At 36.5% G+C, this 25,970-nt stretch overlaps 1 protein-coding gene across 3 annotated transcripts in view; it reads right to left on the bottom strand.

The window, feature by feature from the left end:
• The window catches only part of gabbr1a (gamma-aminobutyric acid (GABA) B receptor, 1a), a 57,098-nt gene continuing 31,128 nt past the window's right edge, over nucleotides 1-25,970 (bottom strand). For all 3 annotated transcript variants that reach the window (XM_065280734.2, XM_065280735.2, XM_065280736.2), the window contains 9 exons: nucleotides 15,686-15,836; nucleotides 13,706-13,838; nucleotides 13,410-13,526; nucleotides 9,834-9,941; nucleotides 9,522-9,615; nucleotides 6,958-7,085; nucleotides 3,629-3,757; nucleotides 1,921-2,064; nucleotides 1-1,674 (listed from right to left, as the gene is read on the bottom strand). In XM_065280734.2, the coding sequence (XP_065136806.1) occupies nucleotides 1,414-1,674; nucleotides 1,921-2,064; nucleotides 3,629-3,757; nucleotides 6,958-7,085; nucleotides 9,522-9,615; nucleotides 9,834-9,941; nucleotides 13,410-13,526; nucleotides 13,706-13,838; nucleotides 15,686-15,836 (1,265 nt within the window). In that variant the 3' untranslated portion in view covers nucleotides 1-1,413. The remainder of the gene's footprint in view (nucleotides 1,675-1,920; nucleotides 2,065-3,628; nucleotides 3,758-6,957; nucleotides 7,086-9,521; nucleotides 9,616-9,833; nucleotides 9,942-13,409; nucleotides 13,527-13,705; nucleotides 13,839-15,685; nucleotides 15,837-25,970) is intronic.

The raw sequence follows: 25,970 nt of genomic DNA, 5'->3' as shown, positions 1-25,970 counted from the left end.
ATTGTCCAGTTCAAAAAACATAATTTTAGATCATTCCACTTAGAAAATCGTGAGAGTAGGACTGGAACAGCAAATCCAATAAATCTATAAGGATTTGATGTGAAAAAGAATATCAGGAAAATAAACTATCTACCAGACTCAGGTCAGAAACCTTAAATCACAGCTTTAGAAAAAAGCTTTCTATTGTGAACTGGATGAGAGGGAGACTCTGATATCCTCTGGCGCCCCATGCCAGGTCTGTCTCATTAAAGTGACACTCAGCCCATCTTTTCAAATGTTAAGTGAAGCGAGTCTTCAAACGCCCTCTTTCACTGACACTCACCAAAATAATTCAAAGACACTTTTGACCAGACCTGGTTCCAGCACCCAGATAATCCTTTTTAACACCCTTGTTCTGGTGACACTTTTTATAAAAAAAAAAGGATTTATATGGTCCAACTGTACACCCAAGGGCAAATTAATTGGCAGAAAACAAACCAGATATAAGTCACTTTAGACCATCTACAGACAACAGCTCGAACTCTTTACATTAGCACCATCCAATCTACAAGAAACTAATGGACTCTGGTTTCTGACATCATTGGTTAAAGCTGCAATCCGTAACTTTTTTGGTTAAATATAAATCAAATATTGAGCAAGTACATGTTTTTACAAAAGTAGGCTTATACTGATTTAGAAATAAAGCTGATGGGTCAGATTTTGCAGGCAATATCTTTTGTTCCTTCACATAAAGTAACCTGCAGTTTCATGTTTCAAACAGAGATGGCGATAGAGAGGCGTAATTTTACGGATTGCAGCTTTAAAGGGATAGTTCACCCAAAAATGAAAATTCTGTCATCATGTACTCATCCTCATGTTGTTTTAAACCTGTATGAATTATTTTTTTCTGATGAACACAAAAGAAGATATTTTGATAAATGATGGTAAACACACAGCATATAGTGTCCATTGACTTTTATTGTTGGAATAAAAAAATATGATGGAATTAAATGGGTACTGTCAACTTTTTTTCATCATTTATCACAATACTTTCAAAATATTTTTTCCTACTATGGAAGTCAAATTGACACACTGCTGTGTGTTTACCATCATTTCTCAAAATAAATATTTTGTGTTCATCAGAAAAAAGAAATTCATACAGGTTTAGAACAACATGAGGATGAGTAAATGATGACAGAATTTTCATTTTTGGGTGAACTAGCACTTTAATTAAATACCTACAAATTAAATGTCTATATTTCATTCACGTGTAAGCACCACACTTGGTAACTTATAGTGTAACAGAAGGTAAACAAATAAGTTAACATCAGGAATGTCAGGAAGCCAAAAGGTGAACCAATAAAGAGTTCTTTATCTATAGGTTAACAGATGCCACCTTCTTTATTTTTTATTCATCAAGTCTGGAGGCATGAATCATTTGTATAGCAGGGGCAACCTACTGTTGTGGCAGTTGTTTCGGCTCAGTTTGCCTTCGCCCTGGTAGAGGTTTGAGGAATTGGAAAAGGATGGAGGAAGAGACTGTTTGTCTATAGCAGGGGAGTAGCTGGGTAGATTCGTCTGAGCAAGGGGAACACTGTGATTTTGGTTTTGATTCTGGACGGACGGCCGTCTACGGGAACGCAAAGCTTGACGTTCCGCAAGTTGATGCCGAAGTTCTGTCACTCTTTCTTCCTTCTGTATGAAAATAATTTATATAATCAGTACACATTCATTTACTTTAATCAAATTTTGGGCTGCCATTCATATCTTTAAAACTTTGGGTTTTTCATTTAGAGCTTGAGTGATCAATTTTACTTTCTTCTATTTTAATTTAACAAAATTTTTATTTATGGGTTAACTACTTCTTCATTATTTAAAAAATAGTGAACAGACAGGCAGAGAAAGAAAGTGACAGATGGAAAAGAAAGAAGTAGCACGTGCCTCTTGTATGATCTTTTGGAGTTCCCTGTTCTCGCGTTCCAGTTGCCGTGATTTCTCATCTTCGTTGTTGTTGGTGGATGAGCCAGTTTTAAGTGTGTCCTGCTGTTCCGACTGCCACTCGCCACGGGTTATCAAACGACGTATCTTTCAAAGGGAAAAAGCCCATGTGAAACATCTCCAAAATCACTTTTGTACAAAAATCCAACTAACGTTTTGTTGAAGAAACTATTTAAGCGAGAATAACTGAGATAAAAAAAAAATTTAAGTGACTTTTTAACAACTAGTATGGCCAACTTAATATTTCAAGCTGAGAGAACTAAAAACTCCAAGTTTGTTAATTAAATAGCAAGAACTGGATTATGAGCATGCTCAGTTTGAAGGTATTTAGTTTGATGCCATTTTTCACCCAAAAATGAAAATTTATTTTGAGAAATTTTGTAACCACATTGTTTGTGGACCCTCATGTACTTCCATAGTATTATTTTTTTCTACTATGGAAGTGAATGGGGTCCACAAACGGTTTGGCTCTTCCTTCGTCTTTATCAAAACAAATAAATGTATGTGTGTTTGTAACAACATGAGAGTTAGTAAATGATGACAGAATTTTTATTTTTGGGTGAACTTTACCTTTAAGAGTTGCCCTACTCTTACATGTAAATTTTACTAAATGCAATAGATAATGTTTTTCATCTGAGTGGAATACAACATGATCTCATTTCAAATTCTGTTATTTTCATAAATCAATTTGACATCTGAGGTATTGCACTGCAAAAAATGACTTTCTTAGTATTTTTGTCTTGTTTTCTGTAGAAATATAAAAAAATTCTTAAATCAGATGTATTTTCTTGTATTCGCCAATGGGGTGAGAAAATTTTGCTTAAATGAAGTGTTTAAGAAAAAATAAATCTTATTTTTAGATTTTTTTCTCACCCCATTGGCAGATATTTTTGCTTGTTTTAAGCACAAATTCACTTAAATTGTATATTTTTTGTCTAAAATCTAGGTTTTAGGTCATTTTGCTCATCAAAAAAATGTAAGAATTTTTAGATATTTCTACTGAAAACAAGACAAAAATAATGAGTAAGAAAGTAATTTTTTGCCTTTGAGGTACCAATAGATGCCCTTTAGGTACAATGGTGTAGTTTTTGACAGGGCCCCAGTAACAGCTTTTGTACCTTTTTTCTGTACTTAGAAAACAATCAGAACTGGACTTGAAATACGAATTTAAGGTTAAATTATTTAAGGATATGAGAATTTGTTGACTGTTCAATACTGAATGTTTTATGACATCGAAAGTCATTTCAAGTAACATGAATTTCTCTGTAACTGTAGTTCAAGTCAATACCAGGATCGAGAAGCACAAACCACATAGAAAATTACTTTTCTGTGAGAATAGTCTGTTTTAGTTAAGTAACTATTTGAAGTCATGTAAAAATAATGTATAGCATAGTGTAGGAAATTAGATAATCTCAATTAATTACTGCAATTAATACATTCATGTTGGTAAACTAAGGTCATTCAACTCGTCTGAGGAAACAAAACTTGTACCCCTTATCCAGACTGAAAACATAACTTAACCTATGTACTCTCTGTGTAGTCACAAAAATGAAAACTGATTCAAGGGAAAGAACCGAAACTAGTAACTTCATTAAGACCCAATACCAGCATGAATGTGGAAGTGGGTAAAAGCTTCTTTGGGTGCACAGACCTTAGGCACGAAGAGAACTACGAGAGTGATGTAAACAGAGAAAATGATGGCCAGTGACGCAAATGCAAATGAAGCATCTTGCTGGGAGGAGAGGATCATGGTCACTGGGGCTGTAATCATACACAAGACCTGAAGAGAGAAAGAGAGAGAGAGAGAGAGAGCTGTTAAGTTAAAGTAAGGTGGTTTCACACAGCATATCTTCCTCGGGTTTAGTGTACTAGACGGGCATCACCACTAGAGGGCAGGAATTACCTTTAATAAAAAATACACTTCTGACTCAGAGCAAAAACAACACTGAATAGAAAAGTACATATATGAGGTCAGAAACAAATAATACAGACACTTTTGAAAGAAAAGTAAAGAAAGCAACTGAGAAAGATGAAAACTAAAGAGGTCATTCTGGCTAAATACTTCCAGTGGAAAGCACAGAAATTAAGATCTTACAAAGTTGGAGTCATTTTTTTAAACATTACGTGAACTGCCCAAGATGATCTGACAAAGAAAGAAATATCAGAGAGCAATACCAGTACCATCATTGCCCTGAGACAAAACCACATGTATAGCCCTGATGAACTCATTTTCTCTTTGACCTTAACAGCACTAGTTAATGAATGTTCTCTAATAACCAAATATAAATATATACAAATTTTTATTTTACAGATTTCCCCTGACTTTGGTATTTGATTTCAGTTTGGTAATTTTTTTGGAATTAAAAAACATTCTAGGATAGGATTTGAAACCATAAAACACACGGGGAGGTTATTAATCATCTAAAAATAAGGTTAACAGAAACTTTTCTTGTTGGTTATTTATAGGTTTTATTTTTAATTAACATTTTAAGATCCACACAATAATATTCCTAGAAAATTCAGTGAGCAAAATTGTTAGCTGGGAATTACCTCTGACTCATAATATTTAGACACAGTAAAAACATGCTTATGCTTGATTTTTATTATTAGCCCTCTGGAGACTGTAGTCATTTATTACTTTGTTTACTCAAAAGAAAAAATTTCTTTAGCAGAAATGAAAAACAAATAAAAAATCAGGGCTATAAAAATTAATGTGGAAATTTTATTGAGCTACTGTATTTAATTAGATCACATTTGTGGTTTAGCGCAACGTGTTTGTTTTTGTTGAATAACTCAGTGGATTTTATGATGACACAAAACAGCACATGCCGCTGTGCTGGGATTTATCTAATGTTATTTAAAATAGCTGCAGGACTGAAGAAAAGCAGAAATTGTGTTCACGTTTTCTCTGAAGTGTTTCTTGTTTTCTCATTAAGATGTTTTTGTCTGAGTTTTAGCAAATGGCTGCAATTATGCAAATCCACTTGGAGTCAACGGCGGAATCAAACAGTTTGCAAGCAGCTGAGCGATTCAGAGCTTCACAAACCGACCGCAATCGACACCACATTCAAAAAAAAAAAAAACACAGCAGAGGCAACATGGTTTTTGTGATAAAAATAGACACGGCATTTGTGTAAAGAAAGAGACACTCTGTTTTTGATGGTTGGCTGGAAATTTTTGAGGGGGCAGAGGGAAATTCTGGGGGGCATTGCCCCCCGTAGACCTAGCCTTGCTACAGAACCAAGTGCGATTGCCCCGAGCCCCCAACTCCCCCCTGGCCTGCACAGAACACACACACACACACACACACACACTGTGCTATTATGAATAATTAAGTGAAACATCTTCTATAAAATAATATGTACTGCAGTACATCACCACGTCACAACTTGTTAACCATGAAGACAAAAATAGAGCAAAAAGCTCAACTTTACCTACTTTATTTTAAAAATAACAGATGCTAAAATTGTCTTCTATGATGTACAAAACAACCATCCCTGTTAACATCTCAGAAAATGACCCTTTAAGGGTATCTGTCAATTGGGTCTTGCTGTACAAATCCTTGTCCAGGCCCTTGTCATTGTTAGATTGGACTAGTACAAGAATCTTTTGCTGTTTTTTTATATTTCAAACCATATAAAATGCAACAGCTCGACTTTGCAGTAACGACAAAAAACAATGAGGGGGGTCATGCCCCCCCCCCCACAAAAAACAGACACAGCCCAAGTGTCCTCCCAATGTATAGCCCTGAATATTTTGGTCCCCCAAATGTTTATGATATGGTTATAAAAGCTATTGGTTGCTGCATCAATCAAGCACAAGTGATCGCTGTTTGTATACTCATACTGTATTACTACCTCCTTGTGTGGCGCTTCAGTTTTTCTCATTTTTGTAAGTCACTTTGAATAAAAGTAATAAAAGCTATTTAAAGGGGACAGAGAATGAAAAAACATTTTTACCTCGTCTAATGGTAGTCTACCCGCATTCACGAACATACAAAAAGTGCTAGACATGCTAAACATCTCAGTCTCATAGAAATTCCTCTTTTAGAAATGTCAGCCAGAAAACGGCCCAATCTGAAAAACTGATGATTATGACATCACAGGCATCTCACTGCCCCTCCACTTTAAAATAATTGGCTACATTTTTTGAGTGGCAGCAAAGTCAGCCAATCAGTAATAAGATTGCAAGTTAAGCCAGTAGGGGGAGCCAAATAGGTGCAAAACCACTTGTTTAAAATCCCCCACCCTAATAGAGCTATCTGAGAGAGGTTTTTAGGAAGCTTCTAAGGCATTACAGACCCAAACAAAAAATTTTGTCTACATGTCACATCACAGAACAAGGATAAATACTCCGTTCAATCATTCTATGTCACCTTTAATGCCTAAATGTAAACCAGTGTGCTCCAAAACATTGACAAAATTTGCAAGACACAAGCATTTTAAACACTAAACGTATAGCGGTTTCCAGGACAGGGATTAGGTTAAGACAGGACTATGCCTTAGTTATATTGGGATATTTAAGTCAGAGCAAGTTGTTTTTGGTCAAGACAACACCAACATTTAAGTTAGTTTGGAACTAGGCTTAAAGGAGCATTTCACCCGTAGAAACATGAATCTTTATTAAAAGTGTGTCATATTTGTAGTCGAAATGTAACATACATTTAGAATTTGGTGCCTATTTGACCGAGAAAATGGGTGTTTGGAGTCTCACTCCCTCAACAAAGATATTGGACTTCCTTCTTTCAAGGATGCAAAATGATGATTTTTACATCATTGAAAGAAGGAAGTGCAACACTGAAATCAGTTTTTCTCCTGTCTCAGCAGCAACTGCGAAAATGATGCACGACTATTAAAAAACATGACTGCGGTCCTATACAAAGCTTAATGCAAATGGGTGAAGTGTCCCTTTAAGCACTGTCTGGAAAACCGCCCCATACTGTATGTAGTGAATAAAGAAAGAGACAGAAGATAGACTTACAGCTACATTGTAGATGGCCATACCAACTGCTCTGTGGTCATTAATCTTCTCCGTTGAGATGGACTTGGTCTCATAGGCCAGAAAGATTCCCAGCAGCAATAGTAGACCCTTGTATCCATACACCACACCTGAGGAGAGCAGCCATTACTTATAGAGAATACTTTAAAATCTTTAATATATAATTTTGTGTAAGACCAATGAAATTCCTGTTATATAGAGACACATTAAAGTCAAAAGTAATAATGTCTAATTCACAAAATCATTCATTTTTATGATTCAGTTCTTTATAATGACTCATTTAAACTGAATCACAATGCTTTTGAACATCACTCAAGATCTTTGTGAGTAAAACTGTGAGGTACAGTAGGTAACATTTGACAATCTCATCAAATTAAATACAAACATGAAATATGAAATTGGACATAACAATAACAGTTAAATTCAGATGTTAACTCGCAAACATCTCTGCATTTAAAAAAAGTGAAATCAAATTAAAAAAGGAAGTAAAAGTGAAAAAATAATAAGTTTAATCTTTATTGGATTCAGGGAAGTATTTTTTTCTGTAATGATCTCATCCTGTACAGTATGCGAGAGTCAGTCTATGAGATCCAGACCAGTGCTCAGACCCACAAAACTTAATTTGACACAGCAGTGCTCTGATATGAAGTCAAAGCAAGAAGCATGGGCGCCGGAACGCACTTTTTATTGGACCCACTCACTTTTTCTCTAATTTAGCGCATATGTCTGTTTACTTGTCAAAGCACTGTCAGTCAAATCTATTTCACTAGAGAAAAGCCCTAATAAATTAAACTCCATTCTGGGTTTTAGCTACAGCCTTGACTTCCACGCTGCTGCCTCCTCAAATCCATTTCACTTGGCTCATTTAGAGTTCATATAATTTAAACATTTCATGGTTTTTAACTACTTCTTCAAGATGCAGTCCCGCGACACAACAAGCTAAACAAAGCTTTTAGATTATAAAAAGAAATTGTTTAATTAAAATGCACCAGAATACAAGAAAATTGCATCTACGAAGCACATAGCAAAGAGAGAGAGAGAGAATAAGCTGATCAAATGTAAGTGTCAGTGTGGTGAGAGGAATATAATATAAATAAGGGACTCGCTCAAGCATATAGCCTGAAAAATGATTAATTTACATTTTAAAGGGACACTTCACTTTTTTTGAAAATATGCTCATTTTCCAGCTCCCCTAGAGTTAAACATTTGATTTTTAGCGTTTTGGAATCCATTCAGCTGATCTCCGGGTCTGGCGCTAGGATTTTTAGCATAGCTTAGCATTCCATTTAATCTTATTAGACCATTAGCATCTCACTAAAAATAACCAAAGAGTTTCGATATTTTTTCTATTTAAAACTTGACTCTTCTGTAGTTACATCGTGTACTAAGAACAACGGAAAATTTAAAGTTGCGATTTGCTACGTCTAGGAACTATACTCTGATTTGGGCGTAATAATCAAGGACTTTGCTGCTGTAACATGGCTGCAGGAGGCGCAATTATATTACGCAGCAGCCGAAAATAGTCCCATTAGTAACTTTCAATGGCAGGAGACTGTTTTCGGTCTTAGTACACGATGTAACTACAGCAGAGTTAAGTTTTAAATAGGGAAAATATCAAAACTCTTTGCTTATTTTTTAGCGCGATGCTAATGGTCTAATCAGATTCCATGGATTGTGCTAAGCTATGCTAAAAGTGGAACCGCCAGACCCGGAGATCGACTGAATGGATTCCATAATGGTAAAAATCAAATGTTTAACTCTAGGGGAACTGGAAAATTAGCATATTTTCAAAAAAAGTGGAGTGTCCCTTTAATAATTGGCTCTTGTAAAGGGCGATTTATAGTCGTGCGTAGGTCCTACGCCGTAGCTACGTAGAAAATTTCTAATAGCGCGTCGGCTCTACGCGGACCGCAAGCGCTGTGATTGGTCCACCAGAACCCCTCCCGTCAGGTAAAAAAACTGCGTCATAGGTATTTCCGTTTGAGACGGTGAAAACAAAGATGAGCCAAGTTGAGGAGTGATTTAACTCAAACTGCAACATAAGTCGCTGTTTATTTACTTCCATCATTGCTGGTCTTCTTAAATTATACACAACAAGTTGCTATTTCTTCTTCGTTTTGGGGTTAACTTGCTTAGCTTCTTCTTCTGTGACGACTTCTGCTGCTACTGTGGTTACACGCGTGATTACTGCCAACCAGCGGTTTCGCGTGTGTTTGCACGTCGACGCGGACGGCGACGCACAAGTATAAATGAAAACCGACGCGGAACCTACGCCGTCGCGGCTACGTCGTAGGACCTACGCACGACTATAAATCGCACTTTACTCGAAGGCGGCACTTTCTTCACTAGAGGAGCCATTATGAGGATTGCACTTTTCCCTATACATACTAATAGAGCTGCAATGCCTTGTTTATACTGTATAGTCATTTATTACAGCCCTTAACCATAAACGATGCTAAGATTTATGTGAATGCCACAACAAAGAGATCGGAGTACAGAAAAACTGGAGTAAATAAGAGACAGAAGAGCAAGTACTGGATAAATACCAAGCCATGTGTTCATCTTTTCTGAACTGCAATGCTCAAGAAGAGGCTGAATCAAAACATCTCGATCTTCTTTGGGAATTTCTTTAGTAAACTTCTGCTTAGAGAGAGAGAGAGTGAGAGAGAAAGCGGGAGAGCTTTAAAGGACAGAGATTCAGGTCAATGCAGTGGTGCACAGCACTACAATCATTCACCATTAACACCTATTTTCATGAGCTTGCTCTGCAGAAAAGCCCTTTGAAAGCATCTCAAAGGAGCCACATCATAAACTCACTGTAATACCAACAACAAAAATATAGACTTGGGTCACCCGACCTCCACAGTGATGTGCAATGGGTCCACGATCTGCCAGATAAGCAGAGAGAGGACGTCGATAGCGAGCAGAACTGCAACGGTTGCATACAGCTTCCAAGGTTCCAAGTGCTGCAAATAATAGATAGATAATCGTAAGTCATTGATGCACAGTCATGTCTCAAAAATAATTAATTTAAGTCATTTTTTTGTGATTTATTGATAACCATCGTAAAGAACAATTGTGAAAATATAACCTTGATATCTCTAATATTGACAGAATAAGGTCATGTTGAAGATTGAAATCATTGAATGAAATTAAAATTGAATACTCCAAATTGAGTGAAAATGAAGATTTTAATGTTGTTTATATAAAAATTAGGAGTTTTTAATATACCTAAAATGTACTTTAATATACATATGTAATTCATTAGTCAACACCATGGTCTCCGGAGCGCCATCTGGTGGGCCGTTTAGGTAGTGGTAGACTACTGACAAATGATTTTTTATAAATCTTGTTAAATTCGCATTAGATTTTTCTTATTAATTTATATGAATTAAAAACGCTCTATCAAGAGGCATGATGTAAATCCCATTTATGCTTAAATGAAAAGTTTGGTTCCAAAATGCGAAAAACGACATTTCAATTTTTTGCCGTGTTATTCTGTCATCTTTTCTCCCTTTTTTCCAAACTGTGACAAATGCCAGTCCTCCTTCTCTGCAGAATGCAATAAATCTGCTTAACCAATCACAGCGCACCATTCCACGCATTGTAAACAATAATGGCGGTGCTTTGAATACACACTGAATCCTAGTTTTCCTCATATACTTTGTTCTTTGTGATCAACAAACAAACAAAAATAAAATAGTAATATTGATGGCATTGATAAACCTGTGGTGGTTTTCTGTGGCGATGAAGAAACTTAAGCCATCAAAATCAAATAATTTACGTGAGAGGCACTCGGACGAAGGAAAAAAAATGATATGGTTGTCCATTTTGCAACACTTTTTGAGGCTCGGGGTTACCCCTTTCGCGTAATTTTTTAATGTGCAAGATACTTTCAGTTGTTTGGCTTATGTGTCAAATAAAGATTTCATTCTGCCAATGTGGTAAGCTGAATTTTTCTTGAATTCAGTGTTTAATAAAAAAATCAAGATTTGTTTTCTTACTCCATTGGCAGATTCTTTTGCTTGTTTCAAGCACAAATTTACTTAAATTGTATATATTTTTGTCGTAAAACTAGACTTATCATCTTAGGTTATTTTGCTCATCAAGAAATGCATCATAATTTAAGAATTTTTAGATATTTGTACTGAAAACAAGACAAAAATTCTAAGTAAGAAAGTAATGCCAATCATTGGCAGAATGCCAATCATCAGCAAACGTGTGTTACAAATGGTAAGTTCTTTTCATTTCCCAGTCGTCCATTAATCCGTGGCCACGGGCTCCCTGCAGGCCCTCAAACTGAGAAAATGGGATAGAACGGAGCTTTACAGCACACTTTCTCCTCTGCCTCATTCACCGCAAAGCCGTGAAATGACCCGAGAGCCCTGCTTCTATCACATTCTGCCTGAGCACAAAACTCTCTTCGAGTGATGTCGAACCACTTAGGCAAATTGCCCCATTACGGACTTTGGGAGAGTTGAAAGTCACCCTGATTCCTTGTGCAGATTGTGCTTGAATAATAAAGCCCCCCGAAGGTCGGATTTCAAGAAAGACGTTTAATGCTCATCCATATTCATAGATTTTCCATAGTTGGGTTAATCTGGTCGTCGTTTGATGAGGTCTTAGGGTTTCTTTTAGCTTCAGGACATAAGATCAGACCGAACATGTGTCGAGATGCTAATAGAGCGCTCGTACTGTGTCAGTGTGGGTTTGTGTTGTGTAGCAGTGAAATGAATAGTTATGAAAAACATCTGCAAGTGTATATGAGAGAGAGAGAGAGAGAGAGAGGGATGGCGAGGTTGGGTCTGTAATACAGTATAAGATGTTCCTCTATATCATGCTGGGATACTTCATCTAATGTTGTAAAGTCAGCGGTGTGGGATTCTTTAGTATGCAGAAGATAAGGCGATTGCACGGCACGAGAGCTCTGCTCTTTTTATCGATGTGCCGATTCTGCAAAGTTATGTAGATGATCTGAGAGATCGCTGAGAAACTTTAAAGTTCTGCACAGTGAGTATGGCTCTGTCATCACTTTTGTAGTTTCTGCATCACTGGCATCACCAAAGAGAAATGAAAAAGTGGTTGTTTCCAAATATTTTTTTAACAAATACCCCTACTGGCATTGGTTAGGGAACAGATTGTTGTACCTTGTTGTCCCTGTGAACAGGAAGATGTAATCGACTTTACTTCCGTATTGTGACGTTTTTCAGAGGAAAAAAAATATCACACGAGGAAGATATCAGACGTGGTCTATGTTTTTTCACTGTGAATTTACTGGATATAGAAAAGTAGGCGTTTCAATCAGAAATGGAATAGTTGGAGGGGGCGGAGTTAACAGATGCTTTTGACCAAGTCGTAGTTCAACAAAAACCAAAAGAGGGATCCAAAGAGAACCAGAGAACCTCCCTCTTTTGGTGATGAACCATTTTTTAAATTTTGATTAAAGAATTACAAACACTGATTTTGCTCATCTCATGTTAAAGGAATAGTTCACCCAAAAATGAAAATAATGTCATTAATGACTCACCCTCATGTCGTTTCAAACTCGTAAGACCTACGTTCATCTTCGGAACACAGTTAAAGATGTTTTAGATTTAGTCCGAGTGCTTGTTGACCCTTCTTTGAAAATCTACGTATGGTATACTGTCCATGTCCAGATAGGTAATAAAAACATCATCAAAGTAGTCCATGTGACATCAGTGGGCCAGTTAGAATGTGTTGAAGCATCAAAAATACATTTTGGTCCAATAATAACCAAAATTAAGACTTTCAGCATTGTCTTCTCTTCCGCACCTGTTGTTAAGCGCATGGGCGAGACTAAAGTCACGTGACTGCAGTGATGCGTTATCCTCAGACATGTTTGCAACGTTTTTTTTTTTTTCAAAATTACAGCGTGCGTCTTCCTCAGACCATAAACGAGGCCCAGGCGCACAAAAAAATAGCTGGGGGTGCACCAGATAACACGTAAGCCGCGTCGTACGTCATTAGCACCACTGCAGTCACAAGTTTGGAACGACATGAGGGTGAGTCATTAATGACATTCTTATTTTTTTGGGTGAACTATCCCTTAAATATTCCGTACCTATAGAGTAGTATTGCATCCTTCATGTCTCTAAAGAGTCTTTAGTTAAGATAATGTTAACAAATACAACCATATTGTGAAGTGTTAACAGAAAACCCTAAACTGTTATTTTCCTTACAATTAGAGTAAATAGACACAGATGGTGCCAAGCTCCAAAAATAGAAAAACCTTTATAAAAGTACCATTAAAATGGTCCATAGACTTGCATGCTGTACTAAAGTCGTCTAAAGCCACCTAATAGCTTATCTGTCAGAAGCAGACCAAAAGTTAAGACAACAAAAGATAGTCCTACAGGTCTAAAATCACATAATGGTGTGTAAAAGACATTGTTGCCAACAACTATCCAACTTACCTTCCTTTTCTCTTTTTTCTCCTCTTTCTTGGTGAAGACAGTGTGGACCCACCAGATCTTAGTGAACATGCTGCCATAGGCTAAACTGAAGCCGAGCCCTAGTAGCCACAGGCGAAACTGAGAGAATGACAGAGAGACAAAAAATAAGTGAGAGAGAGAGTTGACTGAAAATATTTTATACAAAGCAATTGTGCTTTTGTAAGTATTACAACAAATCATCAATGTGCCCTACAGTCAAGGCTCAAAGGTCCAAGAGAGCAAACAGCAATAAACAGCTAGGAAAACAATGCACATACCTGGCACACAACAGGGAATTGTGATCTATTAATGTGCAAGCCATCGATGCCCAGGGGGAAAACGGCAGCTAGCGCTAGAACGCAGCCCACTGCAGTCATGTTGTTTAGATAGGGTTGGGAGTTCTGGATGTATCTGTAAGTGAAGTCAGGACAGACTTGAATTCATTGTGCAGATTATTACTTTATTTCCAAAGGTGCAATCTGAAATGTGTTCTGCTGAGCTGAAAGATTGCTTTGTGACTGGCATGGGAGCATCTAAAAGGAATAAAAACAAACCTTCTTTTATTTTCTGAAATAAAAAGTTTGATGTACTGTAAAAACATATTTAAACTTTCAAAACTTGTAAAGGGTGAAAAGCAGACTTTATGAACCCTGATCTTTGACCAGGTCAAATTCAGTATCTCAGAAAAGTTGAATATTAATAAGACCAATACAAGGAAAGGATTTTAGAAATCTAGGCCAACTGAAAAGCATGTACAGCACCTAATACTTAGTTGGGGCTCCTTTTGCCTGAATTACTGCAGCAATGCGGCATGGCATGGAGTCGATCAGTCTGTGGCACTTCTCAGGTGTTATGAGATCCCAGGTTGCTCTGATAGTGGCCTTCAGCTCTTCTGCATTGTTGGGTCTGGCATATCGCATCTTCCTCTTCACAATACCCCATAGATTTTCTTTGGGGTTAAGGTCAGGCGTGTTTGTTGGCCAATGAAGAACAGGGATACAATGGTCCTTACACCAGGTACTGGTAGCTTTGGCACTGTGTGCAGGTGCCAAGTCCTGTTGGAAAATGAAATCTGCATCTCCATAAAGTTGGTCAGCAGCAGGAAGCATGAAGTGCTCTAAAACTTCCTGGTATACAGCTGCGTTGACCTTGGACCTCAAAAAAACACAGTGGACCAACACCAGCAGATGACACGGCACCCCAAACCATCACTGACTGTGAAAACTTTACACTAGACCTCAAGCAAAGTGGATTGTGTGCCTCTCCTCTCTTCCTCCAGACTCTGTGACCCTGATTTCCAAACAAAATGCAGCAAAATTTACTTTCATCAGAGAACATCACTTTGGACCACTTAGCAGCAGTCCAGTCCTTTTTTTCTTTAGCCCAGGCAAGACGCTTCTGACACTGTCTGTTGTTCAAGAGTGGCTTGTGTGGCAGCTGAAACCAATGTCTTGCATATGTCTGTGCGTAGTGGTTCTTGAAGTACTGACTCCAGCTGCAGTCCCCTCTTTGTAAATCTCCCCCACGTTTTTGAATGAGTTTTGTTTCACAATCCTTTCTACGGTGCAGTTATCCCTATTGCTTGTACACTTTTTCTACCACATCTTTTCCTTCCCTTCGCCTCTCTATTAATGTGCTTGGACACTCCCCATGATTGTGTAGCCTACAGAACTAGACTAAGAGACCAGTTAAAGACCTTTGCATGTGTTTCTGAGATACTGAATTTGGGGTTTTCCTAAGTTGTCAGTTATAATCATCAAAATTAGAAGACGTAAACATTTGATATATATATATATATCAGTCTGTGTGAAAAAAATTAATATAATATACAAGTTTCACTTTTTAAATGGAATTAGTGAAATAAATCAACTAACTATTTGGCCAGCACCTGCATATATTAGAAGGAGTACAGCTTGGGAACATGTTTCGACCATTTTGTTTTTTAATATTAGGACACTTACAGTGTTGTGAGAAGCAGTGGTGCAGCACCCCTAATAACAGCCATACATAAAGCACCCACCAACCTAAAACATCTTCCTGCGTCCCTGGACATTTAAGGGGTTTCACAAACATACCTAACAAAAAACAATACTGTTGCATATCTTGAGACAAAGCAATGGCTTTGATACATTTTAAAATTTAAAGAGTTAAGCCCTGTCTGGAAAACTGATTAATCAATTATAAAATTATCATGAAATTAATTTCATTGTAAGATTCTATACTGTTACCCAACACTTCAGAGTTCACAGGATACCAACCTTACACTACTGTTGTATATGTTAAAAGAGAGGCAAACTATCCCAAAAAGGATTCCCAGCCCAGCAAACACGGATACAGAGACAAAGAGCTTCTGGGAAAGGTAACGAAACTCCTCTTTCACCTTGGTCTGGTCTGCTGGAGGCCTGTCACCTGTTGAGAAGAGAGAAATCTGTCAAAACCATCCACAGACCTGAAAGACAGCCCAAGTGAAGATCCAGTAACCAGAGGAGAAAGATCACAGAACAGTGACATCAGACACATGAGCGCAAGCAGGAGAAAAATCTCAAACTGACTTCACTGTAAAAACTTTGTCAAGTTGACAGTTTTGAAGAGCAGCGGAGAAGCATTCCAGCTTAGTTCGGGAATCATTAGCTACTTCTGTGCTGTCAGACTTCAGAAACACATGGAGAGGATGGAATGCTAATGGACGTTTTTGACAGTTTCGACAATTTTTAGTTAACTAAGGCTACTAGGGGAAATATTGTTGCATGACCTGAAAGTGCAGGGTAAGATTTTCTAGCTCAGACAGAATTGCATTTTCTGTGCTACTTTAGGGGAAATGTGTAATTCAGCATTGGATCAGATCGGATTGGATTTAAACATTGTAAATCGTGTTATATTCGGATGCACTGGTTTTGGTAGCTGACAGTGTAATCAAATTGGCCTAAAATGTTTAATAAGAGAATATGCGAGAGGGAAGGGGATTTATAAAACTTTGTGACTGACAGGTGTTTCAATTTCATGGAGATCTATGGAGCTTTACGATTAGCCACAGATGTGAGGCTGTACATTCACTGATGAAACTCAACTGATGACAATAGCAGTATATTATTCATGTCATAGAAACTTCAAAGCTTTAGTTTTTATCTCAAACATTGAAAAATTACAAAACGGTATGTCGTCGATTTAAAATGACATCTGGGAGGAAGATGATAGATGGATGGATTGATGGCAAAAACATAAGTATAGACCGTTTCAGCAGCAACAACATAAACAAACAGATTTTGTGGACTAAACGCTACTTCTGCTGCCCTTTCACATAGAATCAATAACAACAGAGTCCTTATAGAGTAGTTTATTTCTGATAACAAGGTAATTGAGTAAATGACCTTTGTTCATATCTAACGCATATCAACTATTACACTGAGCTAACGTTACTGTGTAAAATGAATGTATACAATGTAAGCTACAGGTCCTGATACTGGGGTGAAAATGTTGATTTTGTAAAGATGCGTTATGTTATATTGAGAAAAGTGCCTTAGAATAAAAAAGTGTTAATCAGTAAGAGCGCTTACAAGCTACTTAATGAACATTCATTGTTCATTTATGTGCGTTTCCCAAAGATTCAGGTAAAACGATCGCTCGCAGCTGGGTTTTAAGTGCTACTTATGAGTCGCTTTTCGTTTGTCAAGTGCTGAAATGTCACCAATAGATTGACTCAGAAGCTTGTTAAGGCTAATGATCTTCAGCTGATTTTTGTCCGATGAAACCATTAATGAATAGTACAGTATGTATAGTATTATTCATGACTTTAAAGCTTTAGTTTTATCTCAACAATGGGAAAATCACAAAATGGTATGTGGGAGATTTAAAATGATGACATAATTTGGGAGGCTGATGGATGAAAGGATAGATGACAATGTTAAGTATATTATTTATGTCATGTCATGGATGGACAGATGAATGACATATAACAAAGTATATTCTTCATGTTATGTCATGCATGAACAGATGGATAGATGACAATAACAGTGGATGGATGGATGACAATATAAATGAGTATTTTATTCATGCCGTGTCATGGGTTGATAAATAGATGGATTGATGACAATAACAGTGGATGGATGGATGACAATACCAGTAAGTATATTATTCATGTCATGTCATGTGTTGATGAATAGATGGATGAATGACCATAACAGTGGATGGATGGATGGATGGAAGGATGACAATCACAGTGGATTGATGGATGACAATAACAGTATGTATATTATTTATGCTGTGTCATGGGTTGATGAATGAAAGAGTGGAAGGATGACAAGAACAGCGGATGCATGGATGGTTGACAATAACAGTGGATGTGTTGAGACCAATAACAGTAAGTATATTATTCACGTCATGTCATGGGTGGACAGATAGATGGATGACAATAACAGTGGATGGATTGATGGATGAAAATAACAGTGGATGGGTGGAGACCAATAACAGTACGTATATTATTTATGCCATGGATTGATGAATGGATAGATAGATAGATAGATAGATAGATAGATAGATAAATAGATAGATAGATAGATAGATAGATAGATAGATAGATAGATAGATAGATAGATAGATAGATAGATAGATAGATAGATAGATAGATTGATTGATTTACAATTACAGTGGATGGATGGATGGATGGATGGATGAGAAAAACAGTGGATGGATGGATGGTTGACAATAACAGCGGATGGATGGATGGATGACAATTACAATGGATGGATGACAATAACAGTGGTTGAATGGATGACAATAACAGTAAGTATATTATCCATGGCCTGTCATTTGTTGATGTATGGATGGATGACAATAACAGTGGATGGGTGGATGGATGGATGACAATAACAGTGGATGGGTGGATGGATGGATGGATGACAATAACAGTGGATAGGTGGAGACCAATAACAGTACGTATATTATTTATGCCATGGATTGATGAATGGATAGATAGATAGATAGATAGATAGATAGATAGATAGATAGATAGATAGATAGATAGATAGATAGATAGATAGATAGATAGATAGATAGATAGATAGATAGATAGATAGATTTACAATTACAGTGGATGGATGGATGGATGGATGGATGAGAAAAACAGTGGATGGATGGATGGTTGACAATAACAGCGGATGGATGGATGGATGACAATTACAGTGGATGGATGACAATAACAGTGGTTGAATGGATGACAATACCAGTAAGTATATTATCCATGGCCTGTCATTTGTTGATGTATGACAATAACAGTGGATGGGTGGATGGATGGATGACAATAACAGTGGATGGGTGGATGGATGGATGGATGACAATAACAGTGGATGGGTGGAGAACAATAACAGTAAGCATATTATTCACATCATGTCATGGGTTGATGAATGGATGGATGACAATAACAGCGGATGGATGGATGGGTGACAATTACAGTGGATGGATGGATGGATGACAAAAACAGTGGATGGATGGATGGATGGATGGATGGTTGACAATAACAGCGGATGGATGGATGACAATTACAGTGGATGGATGGATGGATGACAAAAACAGTGAATGGATGGATGACAAAAACAGTGGATGGATGGATGGATGGATGACAAAAACAGTGGATGGGTGGATGGATGGATGGATGGATGGATGGATGGATGGATGGTTGACAATAACAGCGGATGGATGGATGACAATTACAGTGGATGAATGGATGGATGACAATTACAGTGGATGGATGGATGGATGACAAAAACAGTGGATGGATGGATGGTTGACAATAACAGCGGATGGATGGATGGATTGATGGATGGATGACAATTACAGTGGATGGGTGGATGGATGACAAAAACAGTGGATGGATGGATGGATGACAAAAACAGTGGATGGGTGGATGGATGGATGGATGGTTGACAATAACAGCGGATGGATGGATGGATGACAATTACAGTGGATGGATGACAATAACAGTGGATGGGTGGAGACCAATAACAGTACGTATAATATTTATGCCATAGATAGATAGATAGATAGATAGATAGATAGATAGATAGATAGATAGATAGATAGATAGATAGATAGATAGATAGATAGATAGATAGATAGATAACAATAACAGTGGATGAATGGATGACAATAACAGTAAGTATATTATCCGTGCCCTGTCATTTGTTGATGAATGGATGACAATAACAGTGGATGGATGGATGGATGACAATAATAGTGGATGGGTGGAGACCAATAACAGTAAGTATATTATTCATGTCATGGATGGATGGATGCAGTAAAGCAGACTGGTTTAAACATTTTAGACACAACCTGTACACAAGTAAATCCAAAAAACAGACATTTGGAAGAGGCTAAAATTACTTGTAAATATGTTTTTTTTTTTGGTTTACACGTTGGAGGATCAAAGTGTTACAGAAAGAAGCGTGCACGGACTGAAAGATTATGTTGCTGCTTAAGTTATTGCATAAATACACTCACTCACTGACAACAACATTTCTCCCTTTATACCATGATTATAGAGAAAATAATGGAAATTCTTCATTAAACATGTACTTCTAAAAGAGTTTCTTACAAAACCTGCGACTGAAATGATAAACACCTGTCAGTGAACATTGTGAGCTGTTAATTGCTCTATGATTTCACTAAAAATGAATCTCCTGGGTAAACAATAATAGCAGTTATGAAAGCTGTCAAGTGCAGATGAAGCTTTTCGAAATAGACAGCTATCTAATGTTAGCAATCTAAGTAATAGTTAAAAGAAGAAGAGATGGTTTTCTTTATAAACAACAGCCATGTCCTTATATAGGACAGAACAGATATCTGACTGTAAGAATGAGCCGGCCCTTGGGTTTGTCAAAGTGGCACAATGTGTTTGTTGATATCTTTCAGAATGTCAAAACACTGACAGTTCAGGGATAACACATGATATTGAAGAGAAAGAGAGAGAGAGAGAGAGAAAGCTCTGTCCTGTGAGTAGATACATTCTCATAGTAAACCTCCCTTCGTCCTTGATCTAAGAATCAGGACAGGGTGTTGCCATGGAGACCTGGCTTAACAACAGTTTCCACTGCATTTTTGGAGGAGAAAGTGGTTGTCAAGAGCTACCAAGAGATGATTGAAAACCAAGGGCACTAACATTTTGTCCGAACTGACGCAAGAACAAGAGCTACGACCTGATCGTATAACCTTTGTTTTCTTTAAAGGCCACGTTTTCATTTTAATAAAACTATTCGAAATCTATATCTCACTGCTTACTCCGCAGTATTCAAATAAAGTCTCTTCACCAAAAACCCATGTGTCCCCAAAGAGCTTTTGGGCTATTTAAAAAGCGCATCTGCTTCTGCTATTATCATCAAGGGCAAAAAATGGCAAGCAATGTCACCAGCCCAATGCAGTAGGGAGGAGAGGAAGCAGTGACTAAATAGATCAAAAAAATCGTCGTTCTGAAAATAGCCGTGATTGGCTGGGAAAAGGGATGAGAGCTTCACACAGGGGGTAAAAGGGATTTGGGTTCTGCTGTGTGAAATGTAAATAAACCTTAAGGGTATTTTTAAAAGGCTTTAAGACTTTATTATACAGTAAATTGCAAGCAACATGCTTTGCTTCTTGAAAGTCTACATATGTACTTTGATCTATAACTGTGTAGACATCCAACCAAACTGGAACATGAATTAAAGTTGGAAAAAACACCCCCATACGGAAATGTAATATATGACATATATGTCCCTATATCAAAACCGATCTTGGCATATATGCTACATATATATGCAATATATTAATATCACATATATAGATCCTCTGGATATATGAATATATAGGTTTAAAACATATATTAAATACTCGTATTAAAATGTATATAAATACATATATTAATATCACATATATAGAAACTCTTGATATATGAATATATATGTTTTAAACCTATATGAAATACTCATATGAAAATGTATATAAATACATATATTAATATCACATATATAGATACTCTTGATATATGAAAATATATGTTTTAAACCTATATGAAATACTCATGTTAAAATGTATATAAATACATATATGAATATAACATATATAGATACTCTTGATATATGAGATATATGTTTTAAACCTATATGAAATACTCATAATAAAATGTATATAAATACATATATGAATGTCACATATATAGATTCTCTTGATATATGAAGATATATGTTTTAAACCTATATGGAATACTCATATTAAAATTTATTTAAATGCATATATTTAAAATATGTATATGTATGAATTCTTATATGGGTTTGTATTTTGCAACCATATAAGATGGATTTTTACATGGTACTGTACCCCAACCAAATGATATGTTTTATGTCTAGATGTCTAAAACAACATAGCCTATAGGTCTTTAAATATATTGTTAAACATTATTAGGGTCATAACATTTATAACCCTGCCTAGTTTCACACTGCATGTATTTGGCACCGCAATGCGGGGTTAATCCCACAAAAACAGGGCTAACCATGCTTCCGAGCAGTGTTTCATAACCCTGTGTTAATTTCAGAGATAACCCTGCTTCTAAATTACCTAGAGTTAAAAGTGGGGTTTAGAGAGAACCATGGTTTTACTACAGGAACCATGGTTTTTGGTATTAACTGTAGTAAAACCATGGTTAGTGATCGTAAGGGTAGGGTTTAGGAATGCACAGTGTGAAATGTCAGATTATGAATACCCAGGGTTCTCTCTTAACCCCTGGCTAAGTATTAATAGTGTGAAGCGAAGATAACCCAGGAATCCGTTAACCCGGTGTTTAGAATAACACGGCGTTAACTATTTCCAGAGTGAAACGCTCTTCTGTGTCATTCATTTTTCTATTGCAAGCTTAAAAAAACCTTACCAACATTATCTAGCTTTCATAACAATTAACTATGGTTTTGTAGTTAAACCATATTAACCACAAATGTATCATTGTCTCATTATAATCATAATATAATAAACCATGTGAAAAAAGACTAGTTATTTTAGTAAACTGCAGTCTCAGAAGAAAAGCTGTCATATGAATACATGTTGGACCATGTACCTCTGTGGTAGAGTACTAATAAGTACATTTAATTATACTAATACCATGCACAAACAGGGTGTAAGTTACTTTTTTTAAAACCACCTCGGTGGCAGCATTTGTACTTTTTTTCTGAGTGTGTTGTACATTCCACTGACAATCCCCACTATAGGCTATGTACTATAGTATGCTACACTTTCAAAATTTATGCTCCATATTACTCAATGTACAAGCTAGAAATTAAGCTCTGCACATGTCTACTAAAGGGTTAATGGTGCCACATGGTGATCTACAGTAAAAATGACAAATTTGACCTCTTTGCAAAAGGAAAAACCACCAACATTCAAAAATGCATGATAAAAAGGTGTCATTGCTCTGCAATCAAAAAATGTTGTTATAATGGAAGTCAATGGGGCAAAAACAGCCACTAACAATAAATGAGGGAGAAAACAATAATCAAAAGCCAATGTTTTTACTTTATCTTTGACATGCCCAAGACAGCGAAAAAGGTAAATTTTAATATTGAAAATTTGTCATTTAGTTTTTTCCCCAAATCCACTTATGAACTTGGCAATTAAAGAGTTAAAATCATGGAATTTTTGTAAAGATTTGGTAGTTTTGATCAGTACTGACTGTGATTAACAGATTTATGCAAAAAAGTGAAAAAAAATTATAATCTGATACATTTTTACAGATGTTTAATTTAGTGGATGTATTAAATTTGAACAATACACAAGGGTTAAATTTGCACTGTGTACCCCTGCATAAAATGAAAACAGGAGGAATAAGAAATCAAACACTGTAAACACAAGCTAAACAGCGCCTACTTCAGTAACACACAAATAGCTTAAGTTGTTAGCCCTGCCTATCCAACTGCTGGGTGGATCAGTGGATAGCGCGGATGACTTTCAACGCGAGGACCCGGGTTCGAGGCCCGACTGGACTCATCAGGTACATTACAAATAATAAGTTGTGTTTGTGTGTTAAGTTGTGAGAATGGGTTGTATGTCCTACTTGTGGTGTGAAACGTGCAAAAAGTGGATAAAAACTACAGTTCAAATTTAATTATTTTATGATATATGATAAGTATATGTATGCAACATATATTACACATATATGTGAAGTCATGTATGTCACATATATAAATAATTATATGGATGACATATATGTCTATGTATGTTTTTTGCACACATAGATATACATTTGTATGGGATAGACATATATGTCAATATATGAAATTGTTCCATTTTCGAATAGGTGTCATATATAGTTGTACATATATGCACATATATGTTTCTGCTTTATATTACCATATATTTCATATAGGGATATTTCATATATTCACATATATTACATTTCCGTATGGGCCAAAACAAAGTTTTTCCTCATTTCAGTCGACCACACCCTACTGCAAAAGCTGTTCGTCTCATCTCAAGCTGAACTAGCTCTGGATTTTACAGAAATTTAGATCCGGCTCCATCACCGTCATTCCCCTCAGCAATGCAAGTAAAGCAGGTTGTTCCAGTGAACGGTTCAAAGCAATTATCGTACACACTTTTGCAAAAAGCATCTGTTGCATGCCAAGTATCCAACCAAACAACCCACAAAATGGGTCCTAGAAAGATATGATGGACATTTTATTCAAGACTTGCATCCGTTTAGAGCACTTCGTAATCAAAAACTTTGAAAAACATGAATATATGAAGGTATTCGAGACACTGCTATCACACCGTCAAAGACAGGAAATTACACTGTTCAATCATGTTACTGGCATACACAATCTTTAGTTATTTACCACATTTTGTCTGTGAGACAGTTTGCAGCATTGATGTTCACCTTGCTGCCATTCACAATAAAAGTTGTAGTGCCGCATTATTCGTATAATTTATGGTAGTAATGTTTTGTAACCGTTGCGGTGTTGGAATCCACTCAATATGATCACAGCATGAACGATTGATTAAAGCCTAAATCAAAAACGAAGCACAGTAAGCACAAAGCAAGCCCTGCAAATAATCCACTCTATGCATAGGGTCAGACAATATAGGTTTTGGTAGGAGTCTATTTATTCTCATTTCTAGGTAGAAAGTCATTCTCTTTTTTTACATTAGGGGGCACTGTGATGCACGTGGCTACCACATTTGGGTTTTATGTATTCACAAGTGACCCAAGTTTAAAACTCTCATAACACATGCATTTTCTGCTTATCTTGTGTTAATCTTGAGTACCTGTAGAGTAGTATTACATCCTTCATACATCCAAAGACTTTTATTAGATTCATAAAATACAGATGAGCTATACTGATTCTTTACGAATAAACCCGACCCCCTAGAGGTGTACCGCAGGCAGAGCGAGTCATGAGCAAGCAACATTATTCCACTATCTCTGGATAACTTATGATTTACTACATATTCGCGTTGTTTACATTATATGCACTCACGCACCCATTGCCAACAAAACACAGACATTCGATGCAGTTTCACTTACCGCCTACAACTCATGACCCAGTTGGGACCGCCCCATTTCAACAAAATCCAGCGTAAACACAACTCCGCTGCTTCCCTGGATAAACAAACTATATCCACAATGCTGGGTTTATTGGGAAGCTAAAAAAGCATACATTTCCATCACAAACAACAACACTTCTCTGGTGAAGTTGATTTCCTGTTCGTCGCTTTTCTGGTTAAAGTGCCCATATAAGGACTTCCACTGTACTTCATGCACTGCAATTGCCCATAAAAGAAAAAAGCAAGATCGTCACGTATGAATCTTTTAAGTTCATGTACAAACCCTGGCGAAGCGCATTCGGCACAGAAATACTCCAATTGCTGTTTTGACTTTTGACAGAGGTGACGTTTAGCGGCTTCTGCATTATAGCATTGCATTAACTCATTCACCGCCAACTTTTTTTTTTAAGTTTCACAAATACATTTTTAAAAGGAAAATATTCTTCTAAAAATATATAAACATACAAATATATCAAATGAAAGAACAGAACCTCTGCTTTCAAACAAACAAAACGGGAAAAAACTTTTCATCCTATCTTTTTCTTTGCTTATAAACTCTTAAATATGGGTATTTTCCTTTAAATATACACATTTTTTAGCAAAAAGCTGAAAAAAATCATTTTTGTTAAGGAATTTTGTTAGAGATCAGATTCAGAACGATCATCAAAACATACACGGAGTGTATAAATAATTTTTGCCTAATTTTTTTATAAATTGGGTAAGATCCATCTAGTGGATAATCACGGTATTACAGATTACCATAAAAACTTTTCAGAAAACTTTTTTTCATGCAAATGTTTTCTCTAAATTGACGAAATAACTCGTCAGTGGTGGGGAATGAGTTAACTCATTATATTAAAAAACTTAGTCTGGCTTCTTGAGTAATTTTATCTTGTTACAGAATGTTATTTCGGCTTCAAAGACAAAAAAGGGATTAAGAAAATGCATAAGTCCAAAATCCAATTTCCCATTCAGCGCATATTAGATTTT

The sequence above is a fragment of the Paramisgurnus dabryanus genome, chromosome 8 (genome assembly GCF_030506205.2).
Source record: "Paramisgurnus dabryanus chromosome 8, PD_genome_1.1, whole genome shotgun sequence".
Lineage (NCBI taxonomy): Eukaryota > Metazoa > Chordata > Actinopteri > Cypriniformes > Cobitidae > Paramisgurnus > Paramisgurnus dabryanus.
Note: the sequence above shows the minus strand (reverse complement) of the source record. Positions and strands in the feature narration are given on the sequence as shown.